At 43.8% G+C, this 18,048-nt stretch overlaps 3 protein-coding genes across 3 annotated transcripts; 2 read left to right on the plus strand and 1 right to left on the minus strand.

Moving 5' to 3' along the window:
* Nucleotides 1-2,413: 2,413 nt before the first annotated feature.
* On the plus strand, nucleotides 2,414-13,555 carry AK88_04859 (uncharacterized protein; the record flags this gene model as incomplete). Its single annotated transcript, XM_012482463.1, has 1 exon — nucleotides 2,414-13,555. One exon carries the CDS (start codon nucleotides 2,414-2,416, stop codon nucleotides 13,553-13,555), a length of 11,142 nt encoding a protein of 3,713 aa, XP_012337886.1.
* A 1,076-nt stretch (nucleotides 13,556-14,631) lies between these two features.
* Nucleotides 14,632-15,592, plus strand: AK88_04860 (uncharacterized protein; the record flags this gene model as incomplete). Its single annotated transcript, XM_012482464.1, has 2 exons — nucleotides 14,632-14,861; nucleotides 15,034-15,592. The coding sequence occupies 2 exons, from the start codon at nucleotides 14,632-14,634 to the stop codon at nucleotides 15,590-15,592; spliced, it is 789 nt and encodes a 262-aa protein (XP_012337887.1).
* A 426-nt stretch (nucleotides 15,593-16,018) lies between these two features.
* AK88_04861 (uncharacterized protein) lies at nucleotides 16,019-17,092 on the minus strand (the record flags this gene model as incomplete). Its single annotated transcript, XM_012482465.1, has 1 exon — nucleotides 16,019-17,092. The coding sequence occupies one exon, from the start codon at nucleotides 17,090-17,092 to the stop codon at nucleotides 16,019-16,021; it is 1,074 nt and encodes a 357-aa protein (XP_012337888.1).
* Nucleotides 17,093-18,048: the final 956 nt, after the last annotated feature.

Here is an 18,048-nt window from a genome sequence, read left to right on the forward strand (position 1 = left end):
TGTAACTTTTTTTTTTCTCTCTCTCTCTCGGGGGACCCAAAAGGCGCAGCTTCCTTGTTTTTTTTTTGTTGTTGCAAGTGTTAGAAACAGGGCGGGGCGGCACTGCTAACCTGTTTGGCGTTCACATGCAGTCCCCTACAGGTAAGTAAATTGTCTTTTCAAATGACCCAACGGGAGGTTCGCGGCATACCTGCAACACACACGAGGAGTGCTAACTGTACGTATGTGTGAGGCGGCAATTATTCCCCTCTCTTTTATGATGCTCCCCTTTTTTCCTTTTTCGAATGAAGGACGTGGCAAGGGGTGCTGCTCGTAGTCCTGCACAAGGCTGGTGAGCTACGCACAAATGCGGGCACGCAGCACACGTGAGTACTAGTGAGTACTCGTTTGTCCGCTCGTTGTGAGCCCTCTTTGGGGCGAGCCTCCCGATCAGGCAAGGGGGAGGAGTGCCTGAGCTACAGTGCGCATGGCGAGAAAATATCCCCCTTTGCTCAGATGGGTAAAACGTAATGATATTCAAAAAATTAAAAAAAAAAAAAAAAAAAATGCGCAAAAGTGGAACAAATGAAAAGGCCACTTCACTTGGAAGTTTGCTCAAATGGTTTCCTTTTTTGGGCAATTTTTGGCAAACTTCTTTGCGCCTCTTTTGTTCACGTTTTTGTGCCTTTTTTTTGTGCACGTTTTTTACCCACTTTTTTGTGAAGGCAAATCCCCGTCGTATGCATGTCGCCTGCGCCTCCAGCACAAGAACTATTTTTAAAGAGGCGGTTGTTCTGGATCCTCCACGAGGTGCGCGCCGCGGCACTTGCTTGAACGTAGTGGAGCCGTTCGGATGTCACGCATATTACAGGTGCAAACGCGTTCAAATGCATACCCTGCACAGTTGTGTGGCCGTCCGCTTTGCTTATCCTGTGCGCATGCATAAGTTGGAGAAAAAAAAAAAAAATTTCCGTGGTTTGTGGCAAGCTGTTCCGGTTTGCTTGTCACGGTTCCGGCTTTTCAACTCACCAAATGTGCGGGTTCCTCATGGGGGGATTTTCCATGGCGCACCAGTTTGGACAATTGCAAAAGGGAGTAGCTTCCCGCGTGCACTCCTATATCGAGGCGCTTTGAACGAGTTCACTTACGTGTGAATGCTACACGTATGTATTTTTTTTATTGTTGTACTTGTGGGCCCTCCCGGCGCTGGCAACAGAAGCGGCAGCGTTGTGATGCAGGGGAACGAGGAACATTTTTTGGGGGGGGTTCCCCGACAAGAAAAAAAAAAAAAATGCTTGCCAAACAGCCCACGCGCCTCCACACGCGTTGGCCTAGTATATAATATATGCACTGAGGAGTGCACATGTTTGTTTTACATAAGGCATATATTTATGCACGCCTATTTTTGCGCCCGCTTGGCGAGAGGCTTATAAATGGGCCCTTTGCTCTCTTGGGCAAGGCGCAGCGATGCACGCAGCTACATATAAGGGCCTTTTTTTTTCTCTTTCTCTGTCGCACAACATATAGCACTTTGCGAAACGTTCATTCTATTGAGTAGGTCGCATGGTGAGGATCTGAGTCCAATTGCACTTGGCTTCTCCCTTTACAGTTCACCTCACATCATCACCCCCGTATGCTCTCCCGAGAAAATGCACAATCTGTCGTTTGTCACATTTTGGTTTGGATTCCCACTGTGTTCCAAGCTCTTGTTCGACTTTCCCAATTTTGGAAGTTTTTTTTTTTTTTTTTTTTTTTTTTTACTAGCCAATATTCGTTATTGTTCATACAAGTAGCTAAAAAAAAAAAAAAAAATAGCTACAAGGGGGAAATAAAAAACAAAATAAAAAAAAAAAAAACAAAAAAAAGAAGATCAAAAGCAACAAATGAGTAACAAAGAATAAACAAGTAAAAAGGAAGAGAAAAGAAAAGGGGGGCAACCAACACTTTGCCAGGGAAAGATCTTATAAATAGTCTCATTCAACGAGCGTACACTTGGTACATGATTGTTTTTTTTTTTTTTCGTGTGCTTCCAACTGTGCGTCGAGTTGTGCAAGTACGGAACAAGGGACAGAAGGGGAAATCAGGCCTTAATTGCTCGTCACCAGTACGAGTAGCAATATATATATAAAAGTGGGTGAGTCATATTTTTGTAACCCCACCGTAATCGCTCAGAGCTTCGAACCCATGAGTGCCCCCTTCGTGGGAAATTAACCCAAACGAGGAAGGGGGGGCTCACGTCAAACGCCCTGCGTGTAATCACAAGTGTGAATACGCAACTCTGTGAACAGGTGCCCTTTAACACATGCAAAGGCACTACAGGAGTTTTTTCTCCTTTTTTTTGTCAATCCATTTTTCCGCTTCGCCTGGCATCTTTACCAACCCCTCCCCACACACACACACACACGTCCTCACACTTTGACCAAAGAGGTTCAGAATGGACACAACGTCGAGGGAGGACAGACAGAGCGACTCGGAAAATGCAAACAGTAATAGATCGTCGGCAGACTCAAAGGATTACCCGATTTCTGGGGATGGAAACAACAACAGTGATGATGGAAATCGGGTAGGTGGGGAAGACCCACCGCATAATAGTAGTGGTAGTGGCAGTCGCAGTGACGGTGAGAACGGGAAGGAGAAGTACAGCGCGGATAGCGTTTCACACAAAAGCGAAAAGAAAGAGGAAGAAAAAAAAGAAGTCGAAATGGTGAGCGAAACGGAGGAAGAAAGTCGCAAAAAAAAATCCTCCAGAAGCGAAAAAAAAAAAAAGGCACATAAAAAAAGTGAACACTACAAAAAGTATTTCACCAAGAAGGACCACCAGGGAGATTCATCCAGCAGAAGGAAGGACACCGGAGGCGATTCCGATGAGAATTTTTTTTCTGCAAAAAAAAAAATTGGCAAAAAAAATGACGACCGGTGTGCAAAAAGAGGGGATGAAGTGGACGAAGATGATGTTGACATGTCCATTTTTAATGATGAAAATGGTGCGTACTCCATTTTTTCTAGGTCTCCTCATGGACGCGGCGAGGCCAGGGGACGCATTCGAAGGAACGTCGCGTCTTCGTCGCCGCGCTCGTCTCGCTCGTCGCGGTCATCATTGCAGTCGTCGTCGCGTAGGTCTTCATCCCAGTCCGCTTCTCCCGCCTCTGCCTCGCGCTCGAGGGGGCACCGGGAAGGTTCCAGTGGGAGCAGCCCGTCCGACCCGGAGAGCACAGGGCGCTACCGCGATGGGGATAGCGAAAGTAGTGGAAGTAGCCGAAGTAGGAGGAGTGGTAGAAGTAGGAGTAGGAAAAGTAGCCGCAGTAGGAAAAGTGGAAGAAGTTCGAAAAGCCGGAGAAGCCTCCCCTCCGAAGAAGGAGAAGTGCCTCTCCTAATTAATAACATTAAACAGTTCTGTAGCAATATCATTTCGAACAGAAGGAACGAGTCCGAGGAGGACTTGGCGTCCAGTGCCATCAACAAAAAGAAGGAGTTCCTATTGAACATCCTCTCAAACTCAAACGAAATGAATATAAGGTTAAATGAGAGCCATGAAAAGATACGAGACTTGAAGAAGGACAAGGAAGACATGAGGAAAAGCGGAAAAATCATGAAAAATATTTTGAATCTGGGGGAGAAAAACTATGCGGATGATTCTTATTATAGTAAGGCGAACTTTGTAAGTTCGAAGATTACCCAGGGGGATAATCAAACGATGAGGCCAGCTGGGGTGGTTAGTGACATGGGGAGATTGCAGCCCCCAGGAGGGGACGATACCATTGGGCAGGGCACCACTACGTACATACAACCAGGGCAAGTGCATGAAGATTTGAAGAGGAAGCATAAAGTGGAGGAATTGCACCACAAGGAAAAGTGGGAAAGCAACAAAATGAGGAACATAAGTTCAGTGTACGACAAGTACAAAATATTACTAACAGATATAAAGTCAGGAGAGTATTTAAACTCGATAGAGTCAAAATTAAATGTGATAGAAAATTCTCTCCTGTGCATGTCAGATTTACAAGAAGGTGGGACGACAGATGATAGAGTGAACGTGAAGAAGAAGCTCACTGAATTGTTCGACACAGCTGTTGATCGCTTGTTGGAAAGTTACGAAGACGTGAAGAAGAAAAACGATGCACAAAAGCTACACAAGGAGCAACTTAACCTGACATGCGATTTTAACCTTTTCCTTCGTCTTTGTAAAACCATGCTCCATGATCAACAGATGGTATATAATAATAGTAAGAAGAATATCATTTTTTATAATAACATTTATAAGGTGAATTATGTGTTGGGGGTGAATAGGAACAGGGACATTTTGTTTAATTTACATTGCAGGAGGGGGTACCTGGTCCTATCGGAACGTGCAGGGGAAGGGAAGAATAATACGGTGGAGCAGGAGGGGGTAGTTGATCGACGCAGGTATGGCGTAGCACCATATCAGCAGCGACAGACCCACATGTGTTACGAAAAAAAGGGAATAATTGAAAGGCTAAACATTTTGTGGTTTTATGAGAAAAAAAAAGAGGTGCATTATTTGCATTTATACAATTTAAATAATTTGAATAGCAAAGTGATGTCTGTACCTATCGACTCTGCACTGGAGTGTATCGACGTGGTTTTCCTAAACTCGTTTATCCCCTTGGACTCGTTTTATAACTCAATGAAAAACTACTACCTAATGGTAGTAACCGAGTTATCTTTTTACATTTTCAACGTACATTTGTATTTTAATTGTGAAGAGGATTATAATGTGTCCATCAGTGAGCAGCTCATATACCAGAACATTTACCCCTTCTACTTCAACATTTATCTTTTTTTACTTTTTAAATTAACAAAGGAAGACCAGAAAAAAAAATTTCATTTTGTAAAGTCGTTTGAGAAAAGTGAGAGAATTTTTCTCGGTGCCGATGATGGGAACGTGTATGAGTTTATATACGAGAGGGAACAGCTGTTCAAGCCTTTGAGTATTTTTAAAAAAATGATCGTGACGACCCTCAGTGCCGTTGTTAGTGGAGTCAATGAGGCATTCTTTTCTCGCAACAGGATGGATGAGGACTCGCTGGATGGAGAGGAGTCGTATTCAGACGAGCAGAACCGCAGCCTGGGCGGCAGTTACACCCGCAGTTACAGCCGCAGCGGGTCCTTGACCAGCAGCCACCGAAGTAGAAGTCCGCGAAGTAGAAGTCCGCGAAGTAGAAGCGAGCGAACGCGCAGGAGCACATCCCGGAGTCGCACCTCGCGCACGTCGCGACGGACGCTTGGAAGTAGTCCTCACAAGAGCAGTCCCGAGAGGAGCAGCGCGCGCAGTAGGAGCCACAGCCCCAACGACGTGGCAGGTGCCGCGACGCAGCACCCAGACGATGAAGAAGACACACTAAACGAGGACAGCAAGAATATTTACTGCGACGACATTCAGCAAGTCCCCGTGAAATATCATTTGAAGAAAATAATTAGTACGTACTTTATAAAATATTTTGCCTTCTTTAAAAATAATGTGAGGAAAATGCTAGTGGACAATGAAAGATCCATTTTGTACGTGCTATATGAGAATAGCGACCTGTATGTGAAGCTCCTACACAATAATGTGGCTGGGGGCAGCTCCAGGAATTATTTGTCTGAAACGATTATCTTCACCAAGAGCGACCTCGTGTCGGAGATGAGTAACATTTACTTCGTGGACGACAACTGTTTTGGGTGTCCCGAGGGATTTGTGGGTGTCCCTCCTGGTGAGGCGTTTTACGGTGGTATGGCGGGGCGACCGGTGGGTACAAACTTTGGCAGCAGTTTTGGAAGTAGCAACTTTGGCAGCAGCAATTTTGGAAGCAGCAATTTTGGAAGCATCAGCCTTGGAAGCGGTGCCCCGCAAGGGAAGGCTTCCGAAGCGAACCGCTTCTTCTACCCAACGAACCTAGAGCACAGCGTGCTGAACAAGCTGAGCATCATTGACATGCACATAAATCACCTGCACGAGAGAAGCAACGTATGTCTGAAGCTTGTGGACAACAATTGCAACATCTACTACCTGTGCCTTGTGAGGTCTCCTGAAACGAACTCATACAAAATTGTCCTCAAGGACTTCCAGAATTTCCCCCACAAAAAGGGGCTACAGATTAATGATAAGGAACGCAATATTTTGTTCACGCATCATTTGAAGAATTTATTTGTCGTTCTTAAGAAGAGGAAGGTTAAGGTGCGGGATGCACGAGGAGAAAGAGAGGAGGGCGGGAGGGTCTCCGACATACCTACCGGTGTGGAGAATAACAACAGGAAGGACTCAAGAATGGATAGGCAGCAGGTGGAAGGAAGAACAGGTAGAGATCCCTTTGTGCAGACGCGTCATATGGGAAGGTTCCCTGTTAGGGGTGGTGGTGGTGGCCCCATGAATGGAGTTAGGTACGGACCCAATTCACACGACTTTGCAGAAGGGGATAGGAGAAGGAGAGGGGAAGCGGCCCAAGAGGGTTATAGCGATGGGGGAAGCATGCACGAAGGGGGTAGCAGCAGCGACTACGACAGTGATGGGAAGGGTGGCTTCCATGCAGAAAGAGGCGAAAGGGGGAACAGGAAGCAGGAGCGATTTTCTTCCTCATCATCTGCGCCACCCCCACACCCTTGTTACAAATTGAAGTTACTAACCACCTGCGACGAAGGTAGTGACCAAAGCATAGGCATGAACCCAACCCAATCGTCTACCTCAAAAAAAAATAAATTCCTCTTTAGGCAGTCCAATGAGTATTATATAAACGAAGAAATTATTGCAATTTTATATAAGAAACGTAATTCAAATTTTCATGGGTTTTTTGAGCAATCGCAGAAGAGCAATATTATTAAGGACTTTTACCTAGACAAGATTAGACGCGACAGCATCAACCGCCTGGGCTCGAAGAATGAGCACAACGCGATGAGGATGGGTTATGGAGGCAACTTCAACCCGATGAGTGGTCCCCTGAGGGGAGGCGATAGTGGGCAGCCAATGTACTACGGGGGGGGTCCCCCCCCTACGCTCAGCACAGGAGGGGTTAACAGAGTTAGCGGCGTGGGAGGGGTAAGCGGGGTAAGCGGGGTAAGCGGGGTAAGCGGGGTAAGCGGCATGGGAAGTATTAGCGGCCCTGGAGGGGTTATCGGGGTTGGCGGCGTGGGTAGTCTTGGCGGGGTCAGCGGCGTTGGCGCGCCGAACTACTACGACAGCAACTTCCTCATGAACAATAACAGCTTCTTCTTCAAGGACGACGGAGGAGACCACCCCCGAAGGAGGTCCATGATGACTGAGCAGGCCCCCGGACGATTGGAAAGCATACCCCCCTTCTTCTTAAATGAACACACCGTCAGTGAGTACCACGACTACTACGACCTGATCATAATCACCAAGAAGCGAATCTATTACATTAGCCAAAATAGCCGCACGCAAATGATAGAAAAAATGGTGAATCATTTTATAACGTATAAAATGACCTCGCAGAACAGAAACATAAAATGTGTGCTTCTGAATGAGAGGCGAATGAGAGAGGGGAACAGTGTACCTGGTGGGGCCAAGTTGGAGGATGATACTGTTACGGGGAGATCTCCACCGGCAATTGGGACCACCGCTGTTGCAACTGCTGTGCCGACTGCTATGCCGACTTCTATGCCAAATGCTACCGCGGTGGGCGTCACTGGAGGCAGTCCCTCCGCTGCGCTGAGCGACCCGAGCCATACCGAAATGGCCTACCACTACTACGTAAACCAGATCATTAAAATGGCGTCGAGGGATGAGTTCTTGTATGTCATATGGACCATGTTGTTGAATCACGTGTATAAATACGAAATAATGTGTTTCAACAACGTGTATAATACTAGTGGGGGTAGGAAAATGCTTCGAGGGAGGAGTTATGGGTATCACCAGGACTATGGTGAGGGGAGTGATCAAGATGAAGACGGGTGGTACTACCGCCATGGGGATACTTCCATGCAGGGTATGCACAGGAAAGCTTATGGGCAAATGAACAGACGAGGAGATTATTACGGACATCCTTCTTCGTACCCAAATCAGAAGGGAAAGAAGAAGGAACAAAGAGCTGTTCACTTTGAAGGGGGGTTAAATGAACATGTAAGAGGAGCTACGTCTTCTCCCTCTGGAGCAACTTCAAGAAGACGAAGAAGAAGACGTGGTCATAGCGGAAGCAACAGTAGTACGAGTAGCACCATGGGAGGAAATGAGTATGGAAGAATGAAACAAACAGGACATAGGAGAAGTGGAAGGAATCAAATAGATTATGACATTCTTAATAAAATTTATAGGCCGACCCCTTTCAAATTTGGCTTCCTGGACAAGGACGCTGACTACATCATCAAGCAAGGGAAGCTTCAACGGGCCATGGAGCTCGAAATTAAAACGAGAAAAATTAAAGGAATAAATCACCTGTTTGATGATACCATGAATAATTTGGAAGGGGCAGAAGAAGGAGATGAACATGAAGAGGAAGAAGAAGGGGAGAACGAAAGAGGTGGTGGTGGTGATGGATGGAGGGGTGGAAGGTCTCTTCGCATGTTGAAGGGTGACCCTGTTATAGACCCTTCCAGTGAGAAATTGCTTCAGAATAATTCAGGCTACTACAACTTGTTCAATGTGTGCCAGAAGAGACCCATGAGGGAAAAGCTGCTAGAAGCGGAGAGGAACCGAAGTGGAAATTTTGCCTTTGAATATTTAACGAACAAAAATTTTGACATTTTTTTTTTGAAGACGGTAAACATGTACCATAATTCTCTGCACGTTTTGTCGAGGGGGTTGTTGCTGCTGCTCAGTCGTCTGCTCAAACCAATTATGTTTATTCATTTGTTTTCCTATGAGAGGTACCGCGACACGCATGTGTTTAAGTGCGCGGGGCGGACCGTCGGTCGAGGTGTGGACGGGCAAGCTGCGCGTGGACAAACTGGTCGCGGCCAAACGGGTCGTGGACAAACGGGTCTGGGCCAAGCGACTCGCGGAAGAAGTGCTGATAGGCGAAGTGTGGGAGGCCCTTGGAAGGCGAGGAAAGTGATGCGAAGGGGGGAAGGGGCCAGGGAGGACGGCAACGTAGGCATCTCAGTCATTTCCAACGAGAGGCACGATGAAAATGAGGAGTCCTTTTACAGCATGAAAGATTTTTGCATCATCAGAATGAATGACGAAGATATGTACTCGAAGAAGAAGAGGAAGAGAAGTTGGTACGAGGGAAACGACGACATATACATACTAACTGGAAATGTCCCTCTAGACTGTTGCCTCAATTTGATAGAAAAATTAAAGTGCCTAAATCTATGCGTCAGCATCATCCTGACCACTCTTTTAAAAAAAAAAAAACATTTTTCAGAAAAAATTAAAGGACTAACAGACCCCTCTATTGCAAATGTGTACTCAGACTACACTGTCCTAATGACAAATGAAGTAAATGAATTTTATGCCATTTTGAATTTCATAAATTTTAGTATCGAGTACTTGCTTATCTATTCCATCCTCATTTGTGATTATTATAAGAACAAGACGATCATGAGAAAAAAAAATATTGGGACGAATCAAAACTTCCTTTATCTGCCGAGCACCCTGTTCGATCTACTTATAAAATGCAATTTTATGAAGACATATTTGAGTAAAACGTATAGGGATATTTTGAAGCAATGTCTTTTTAACATTATAAAATCGGGCAAGTATATCCCTGTGGAATTTTTCCAAGGGTATATAATTCACAAAAATGAATTTTTGGCTCTATTTTTGATTAAGAAGATTGAGGAGGAGGTTTACATGAAGAAAAAAATGAAGATAAAAAATGATTATGGAGTTTTTCGTGGTTCAAGTGGGGGGCCGGGTGGTGCACGTGGTGTGGGTGCAGGTTTCCTCAATGGAGACGGTAACAATGGTGGAAGTTTTTTTCCTAGTGGAAGTGGTGTTGGGAGAGATATTTCCACGCTGGACAAATTTGACGATTTACTTGCTTCAGAAAAACGGGCAGAACATTTCATACACGAAAATTTGAAAGATGCCCTCATCAGTATCAACATCTTTAAGCTAATTATACTTTTGTACAAAGCGGACTACTACCGGTGTGCAAGTACACTGATCAGTTTGTACATTGATGAGTATAATAAGAAACTGGTCATGGAAGGAGGGAAAAAGGGAAAGAGGGATAAGTTTATTGAAAAAAAAAACACTTCCTGGTTAACACATGAAATTTTGTTTTGTCACCCAAATGGAGAGAGCTCCACTAGAAAAAGAATATCCGTTCTAATGAATAATATGGATCTGGAATACACATATGATTACTTTGTGCTATTTGAAAATTGTTTCTTCCCCATTGAGAAAATTGTACATGTGAATTATACAAAATATTTACTCAAGCATAATGAAAAAAAAAAAAAAAAAATTAAAACATTTTTAACAACCCTACTAGAATATTCGAGCGATATTAATTTGCACTTTTTTATCTTTAACCTCATTTTGTACAAATGCGATAATCAGTTTCCTTGTCCCATCTCCGACCTAAGAATATCTCCTCACCTTTACTACTTCATTAAGCTCAATGACATGAATATACCAGATGCTTATGTGTATTACTTTTCAGAAAGGAAATATCAGGACATGGTAATTTTTTACGCCAGACAAAGTTTTTGTGCGTGGGGCGATCCTCACCCGGGGAAGCCCACCTTGAGGACTCTTTATCAGAGCGAGGTGCAGGGCAGGCCCCATCCGGATGAGAAGCAAACGGAGCAGCAAATGGAGAGGCAGAAGGAGAAGCAGAAAGAGAAGGAGAAGGGGGGGCGGGACGCCCACGCGAGGAATCACTCGTTGGGGAAGGAAGGCACCATTCTGGGTGACAAGGACCAGCGCACCTTTCTCAAGGGGGAGTCGCGCCCGGTGGCACCCGCGCCCTTGGGGGGAGACGCCATCAGTGCTAATCACTCAAGCGGTGGACAAGGCAGAGGAGAATTCACTACTGGGGAAGCAGTTGAGATGGAACCCACAGTGGACTACGACCCATACAGCAGCGAACTGCTTGCCGAACTGGCTCATAACAATTATATATATGAGAACCACTTCATTGGAAATAGCTACCTGATGTCGAACCCTATGTATACGCATGAGACGAAGGAAATTTTTAGTAGCATTTACCGGTACCTCTACTCCATCTTGTCTTACCCGAGCTTAAAAAAGAGAATCGAGTTTGTGGAGTGCTGCATGAGGGCGAAGATATTCATCATTCAGTACAGCGCGAGGAGTTTGAAGGGGACGGGTTTACACAAGAACACGTTCCTGAGTGAGTATCTAGATGTGTATGCGCGTGGTGGGGGATTATCCCAAGGAGGAGGAAGGAAGAGAGAAGGCAACGGGGTTGATGATCGAGGAAGTGAACGAGCGAAGAAGAAGAAGGCTTTACATGAGCTACTAAACACAAGTGTGGCTTTGAAGAAGGAAGTTATAAAAAATTATTACGCAATAGATAATGGAATAAAATATGACCCAACGTTTGCAAACACCCTGAAGAAATTGATTAGAGAAAATAATTGCTTTTTCAAACCGAAGGAAGATTATTTACAGAAACAAAGCACGTACTTTTTACACCTGAAGGAGATAAAGAAATGTAGAACGGCATTGAATTATCAAAAGTTACTTTTCCACGAAATAATAAATTTGTTTGTTTTTTATGTGTATAAATTTTGCAGTTGGGATATGGTGAAAAATTATTTTCCCGTTTTGATGATCGGAACGAAAGAAGATTTATTACAGGTATTGACACATTTAGAAAATATCAACAGAGAAGAAATTGATATTGTAAAAAAATCCTTCTCCAACATGTATGCATATTTATCAAAAAGTAAATTTGAACATATAGATGATGTGATTACAGATTATAATTATAAAATTAGTAATCACCTGAACGGCAAGGTAAATTTGATTCGAATTGCAGACATTGTGGATACGTTCAAAGAATATTTATTTATAATTCAGAAATGTATTCATTCAAAAGAGGAATTAAAGGACAAGATATTTTTCAATAGTAAATTTCTTTTTCAGAATTTTTTACCATCGTTTAATTTGCTCAAGTTAATAATTTTGTGTGACAAGAAAAAGGAAAAAATAAAAAATATGAACACGAATTGCTTTTCAACAGTAAATCATATGATCAAAAATGACACCTCCAAATGTAGTGCTCGTACATTTGCTAAATATTCTTTTTACTTTGAGAGGTTACTTGACTTTGCCTTTTCCCTCTCCATTACTTTTGAAAATGTTAGTTTCGTTATTAATTATATTGGCGATGTGATTAAGTTGAATGATATAAAATTTAAAAATTGCCTCTACCTCCTCGTTACGGTGAAATTACACAAGTTCATGAATAATCTGTTTGAAATGCAAAAGGTTAGGAGTCTTTTGAAGAACAAGGTGGAGTTGTTACGGAAGAGACAGCATAGTAGTGTGGAACCTCTACGCCTGATTTATTTTTTGAATTGTGTGCCTTTAATATATTTGGACCCCCAGATGAACGTCATTTTGATTAATGAGTCATATGAGTACACCATGAACCAGGACAAAATTATTTTCTCCAAATTATCTCCCTTTTCGCTCGTTTCCAAGGCCGTCAACCACAAACTCAGGAGCGTGTACTCGTACCACGACTACACGGACAACTATAATGGGGAAGGGCAGGGCGATGAGCGAAGTGACGAGCAGGGGGGACAAGACGGCGGACGGGAGGACGGGACAGACCACACGAATGAAGACACCGGCATGACTTCCGCAGAGGACTTCCTCACCAAGAAGATCCAGCGGAACAGCGCAGCCATCGACCGCAATGACAGGAAGGCCCTCTACCACCTGTACAATGTGAACTACTGCTTTAACGAAAATGATTATGGTTACACCTCCGTTCGTGGAGGCTCCAACGGTGTGAAAGGTGCCCCCAACTCTGCTGCTCCCCCTACCCCGGAGCTAATCGTCTTGACATACAAAAACTACTGTTCCTATATCGTGTGGATTGCTAACCTTCTCCTTAATCACAAAATTGAATACAAGGCGTTGATTAATGTATATGTAAAGATACAAAGCAATATAAAACACCAGAAAGCGTCGCAGATGGAAGAACATGAAATTGCGGTTGTACTCTACTACCTCTTCACCATGTGGATAAATGGAGACAAGAATAATTGCTCTTTCTTTTTTTACAATGAGGAAAAGAGTTTTAATGAGCAGAATAGCATTGGCTGTTTTTTGAAGGACAAGAATGGGCAAATCGAGTACATAAACAACTGTTCCCTGATCACTTTGTTGAAGGAACTTTTATCCCGAGCGGAGTTTTATTTCGAGTACACCTCAGATGCAGCTTCTCGCAATTACGACATCAGCTGTGTCATTTTGGATCCCTCCATATATGACAATCACAAGGTCAGCAAATCTGCTGTGGACATTTTGAAGAAATTTTTTGATAGCATTTATGTGACCTTTAATGAGGTCATGGGGAAGGTGCCCCTGCTCAACCACATCGTGGAGTTCCAGGCCATCCAGGCCTTCCTCAAGCGCTTCAAGGTCTACTTGGAGGAGATCGCCTGCAGGATCACGCTCAGCGAGGGCCCCTTCGCGTGAGCGGTGGAGTGGTTAACCAGGGCGCTGCTAACCAGGACGCTGTTAAGCGGCCATGTGGCCCAACGCGCGAGCCATATCCTCATGCACCACGCACATGTTCATTTTTAACACAACAATTTTTTTTTTTTTTTTTATGACTGGACATACTTTTGGGGGGCCTCGCGCTCCAGGTTGAAAAAATTTGTTTTTTTAAAAAAGGGGAAAAGAAAAAAAACACCTCGTTCTGTTTTGTCCCTTCGCGGGAAAAGTGTTCCACAGCGCAGCACTAGGGATTAGGAGTAGTAAAATGGAGAAATTTTTTTTTTTTTTTTTTTTTTTTTGGAAAAGGGCGCTTTATACATGTGTTGACTATTTTCCCCCCTTTTTCGCGGCACAAAAAAGTAGTACACGTAAGGACAAACGGGTGGCCTCGTCCTTCAGCGCAGTTTGAATGTGCGTGCGTGACGGCGACGTCGAGGTGGAAAAGTCACCCGATCGTCGCGTGGCGGTGAAGGTCATGGTGAGGAGTTCTCTGTTCTAATTTAATTTGCGTTGGTCCCCCTTTTGGGGATATTTTTTTTTGGAGGGGAGACTTTTTTTAAAGCGCCCCATTTTTATGTACAACAATTTTCCCCTTCCTATTTCTTTTTTTTTATCTGTCAACAAAAGGGACAAGACCTAAGGGAATAATCTATGAAAAAAAAAAAAAAAAAAAAGAAGCAAAAAAAAAGGGGAAAAAAAAAAAAAAAAAAAAAAAAAAAGAACCTGTTTTCTCCGTTCCTTCAAGCACTTTCCATTTGTTCCCGTACCACATATAATTTTGCCACATTTTTATTTTTCCCCTCTTTGTAAATGTCCCTCTGCAAATGAACCCTTCCACGTTAAGCACACCTGTTCGGAATGGTACTCCCTCCCCCCCCTTTGTTGTTTCTCCTTTTTTCCCATCCACACATAAAATAAGTGATGTTACTTTTTTGTAATTTTTTTTTTTTTTTTTAAATTTGTCAAGTACATAAAAGAGGGGAGATAAAAAGCAAACATGAGAAAATAAAAAATTTTTTTTTTTTTTTTTTTTTTTTTTTTGTACGACCGCTGTAATGAAAAAAAGTCGCTTTTTTTTCGTTTGCATTTTTTTTTACCTATATCAAGAGAGCAGCCTGGAGCTGAGTAAGAAATTGTTTGGAGAGAACTCCTCCCTCATAGAGCATGATGAAGACGATTACGAGCATGCACAGAAAAGAACGAGGACATGGCCGGCTGCCTCTACGCCGGACGTGGATGGCGATACGTGTTTGATTTTCTCCGCCACGGAGGGCGACCGGACCAAGTAAGGCCCCATGCACTCACGCGCTTGTGTGGCGCCAGTGTGCGCATAAGCGAAGCGTAACTCGCTTGACCACATGATCACGTAACACACGAAGTCGTTCGTTAAACACGCACACTCATGCATGTGTTAATTCATACGCACAAACACTTTTCCCCCCTACACACACACTTAGCTGCTGGTGCCCCAGGGGATACATCATGTGTAGCGAGGAGGACGTGCTCAATGTGCAGTCCAAGCTACACCAAATTAAGGACTTGAAGCTACGTAACCAAGTCACCCCCCCGTGGATAAAACGCCTCTGTGATAAGTCTGAACAAGTCGGGTTCAAAAGTATGTCTGTTGTAATAGATTATGAGTTAGCAGTTTTGTGCAACGACGAAAGTGAGAAAAGCAATGCTGATTTCAAAATAATTGGTGCTTCAGGTTTTGTTTCAAACGAGCAGATCATTGAGGAAACGAAGAGGGATGCCACTTATGTCCCTCGGAAATGCACTGTAAATAATTTTTACCTGTGTCGTAAGGTGGAAAATGATAATGTGGGTTGCCAGTACAGCCCCTGGTCCTCGTGGGGTCCCTGCGTGGACAGCAAGCAGAGCAGAACCAGGAAGGTGATGCGTTCGAATCAGCACAATGAGAATTTTTGTTTGTGGAATGGCAAGCGCATCCCGAGGAGCATAATGGAGGAGACGCGCCCCTGCACGGTTCCATTGGGTGCGGCTGCTCACAAGTAGCATATAAAACCAAGGCGAGCGCTAAAAAGTGGAACGGTCTAATTTGTTACACACTCCCTGCTGGGGGGATATTCGCCAGGGACTTCCCCATCCCCGTGTTAGTATTTTTTTTTTTTTTTTTTTTTTTTTTTGTAATTTAAAAAAGAATATATACATGCTTTTCTCTTTTTAAATTTTGATATATTTCTCTGCAGTGATTTTTTCGTAATTTTTTTTTTTTTTTTTTTTTTTTTTTTTTTTTTTCCGTGCACCATTTTTTGGGGTGCAAACCTGAACTGCAGAGTCTCCTCCACGGAGTTTTTACTTCACACTAAAAGGGGGGAGTGGTGTCTAGTAAAAAAAATTTATGAGGACAAAAAAAAAAAAAAAAAGCTACCTATTTGAAATTGGATGGAGATTCTCCCCCATTATTATTTTTAGTATATTTTACCCCTCAATTTCACAGTTGGGTCCCCCAGAGGTTACATCGGTCCACACGTTCAGCCAAAAGTTGAGTCGATCTGGCATGGAGCCAAACGTTATAATGGCCATGTCGTTAAAAGCGGAAACGTGGTCAGCGAAAAAGGGAAACTTATCCTGCCGCGCATACTTGTGGACGTAAAAAAGGAAGTGATCACTTTTGTAAAAATTCACTAATCGATTAAGGTCCTTCTCACTGGTACTCTCTGGTAGAGCTGTTCCATTTCGCAACATGCGAATGGCGTAGGAAGGGATGCCAAATGGCCTGTACATGTGGATATGCTCCCGGTAGTATTCAAATGAATTTCCTAGAAGAATGGTCTTCTGCAAAGTGAGTAAAAAATGGACCTGGGCATATTTCAGTTTTTCATTTATATATATATTGTGCATTACTTGGCTGTAGAGGGAGACATCGCAGTGGGGCATGAACACGAGCGTCCGTTCGTCTTCACTTGGTTTTACAATGGTGTGCTTTGTCTTATCGTCCTTCTCCTCCTCCGCACATGTATCACTGTGTGGCTGATCGATGTGTGCTTCCTCCTCCACGCGACCCTCTTCTTCACAACGGGACAGCACCTCTACATGGAAGCGATCACAAACATACCGGTCCACTACCCCAATTTTAGGGTCATAAATGTATACCTTCTTTACATTGTATATCCTCACAAGGAGTAGGATAAAGCCGAGCTGGTACAGGCAAGCCTTTCTGCTGTTCCAATTAGGATCCTCTAAAGAACCGAGGCCCAGGCAGATGGCGCATTTTATATGGACCTTGGCTTTGTCCACGACTTTCATAAACTGTTGATGGAAGTTTAAAAAGAAGTCACTTTTTTCTAAGCAGGTCATGACCTTTTTTATTTCGCTCAATGTCTTTTCTGCGAGCTTTGCTTGGTCCACGGGGGGGTGCTCTGTGAAGCGGCCACAGGTGCTACGCGCGGTGTGCGCAGTGTGCGCGATGTGACGCCCGGCATCTTTGCTCCCCCCTTCGGGCTTCTTCTTCCTGCTCCGTCGCCTCCTTTCAACATACACCCAGTCTTCCATTCAGGAAAAGTTCGAAAGAGCTGTCTCGACCTGCTCTGTGTATGTGTTCATCTGAATTCACGTCCTTTCACAAAAATACACCGACTTGTCCTTTGGCTTTGTTCCCCTTTTCATCTTGTACAGAAAAATTGGGGAACCTCTATGGGGTTGTAAAAAAAAAAAAAAAAAAAATGGGGGGATAGCCTTTTTTTTTTTTTTTTTTTTTTTTTTTTTTTCGTCCCTACTTGCGAAGGAGGGGAAAAAGTTTAACAGCAGCACAGGGTTATCTCTCCATCCCGTAAAAACGGAGGAACCTCTGAAAACCATTTCGGCCACAAAAGGTACACTTACCACAATTGGGGCAGTTTAAGCAAGTGGCGCAAATTTTATAAATGCGGCTTTGTATGGGGCAGGGATTGGAATGTGATCCTGTGAGCGATGGGTAACCATGGCCAGCATGACAAGCATGCCAAGGTGTAGGTCAACGTCTTTAAGTTTGCTCACCGGTTCGTTTTCACTCCGCGGGGGAAGAAACGCCCCTCCAGGTACATCACCCCCATGTAAAAGGAGAACAACTTACGAGCGAGGACACTTTTTGAGGGACGTATACTTGTTGGGTACAAAACAGGGGAAGCATAATCCAGTTCTGAGCCGCTTAACCCAACACGGGCAGTTGACCCGCAAGGAGGAGGTTCGTTCACGGTGTCATTGGTAACACTTTTTAGTGTGCGGTGTATGAACGCCCCTGTTGCTCCACTACCGTGGTTGCGTAGGTAATCTGTGCAATTTAAAGCGTTATGGTGCTGTTTTTTTTTTTTTTTTTTTTTTTTTTTTTTTTTTTTTGCGACCCCAATGGGAACCTGCTACACGCATAAGTGGAGGGAAGCAAATTGAAGGGACACACGACTAGCCAACAACAGAACGGAAACCAAACGGGGTAAAAATAAAATGAGTCAAAATGTGCACGTGTACAGAGT

The sequence above is a fragment of the Plasmodium fragile genome, assembly GCF_000956335.1.
Source record: "Plasmodium fragile strain nilgiri unplaced genomic scaffold supercont1.79, whole genome shotgun sequence".
Lineage (NCBI taxonomy): Eukaryota > Apicomplexa > Aconoidasida > Haemosporida > Plasmodiidae > Plasmodium > Plasmodium fragile.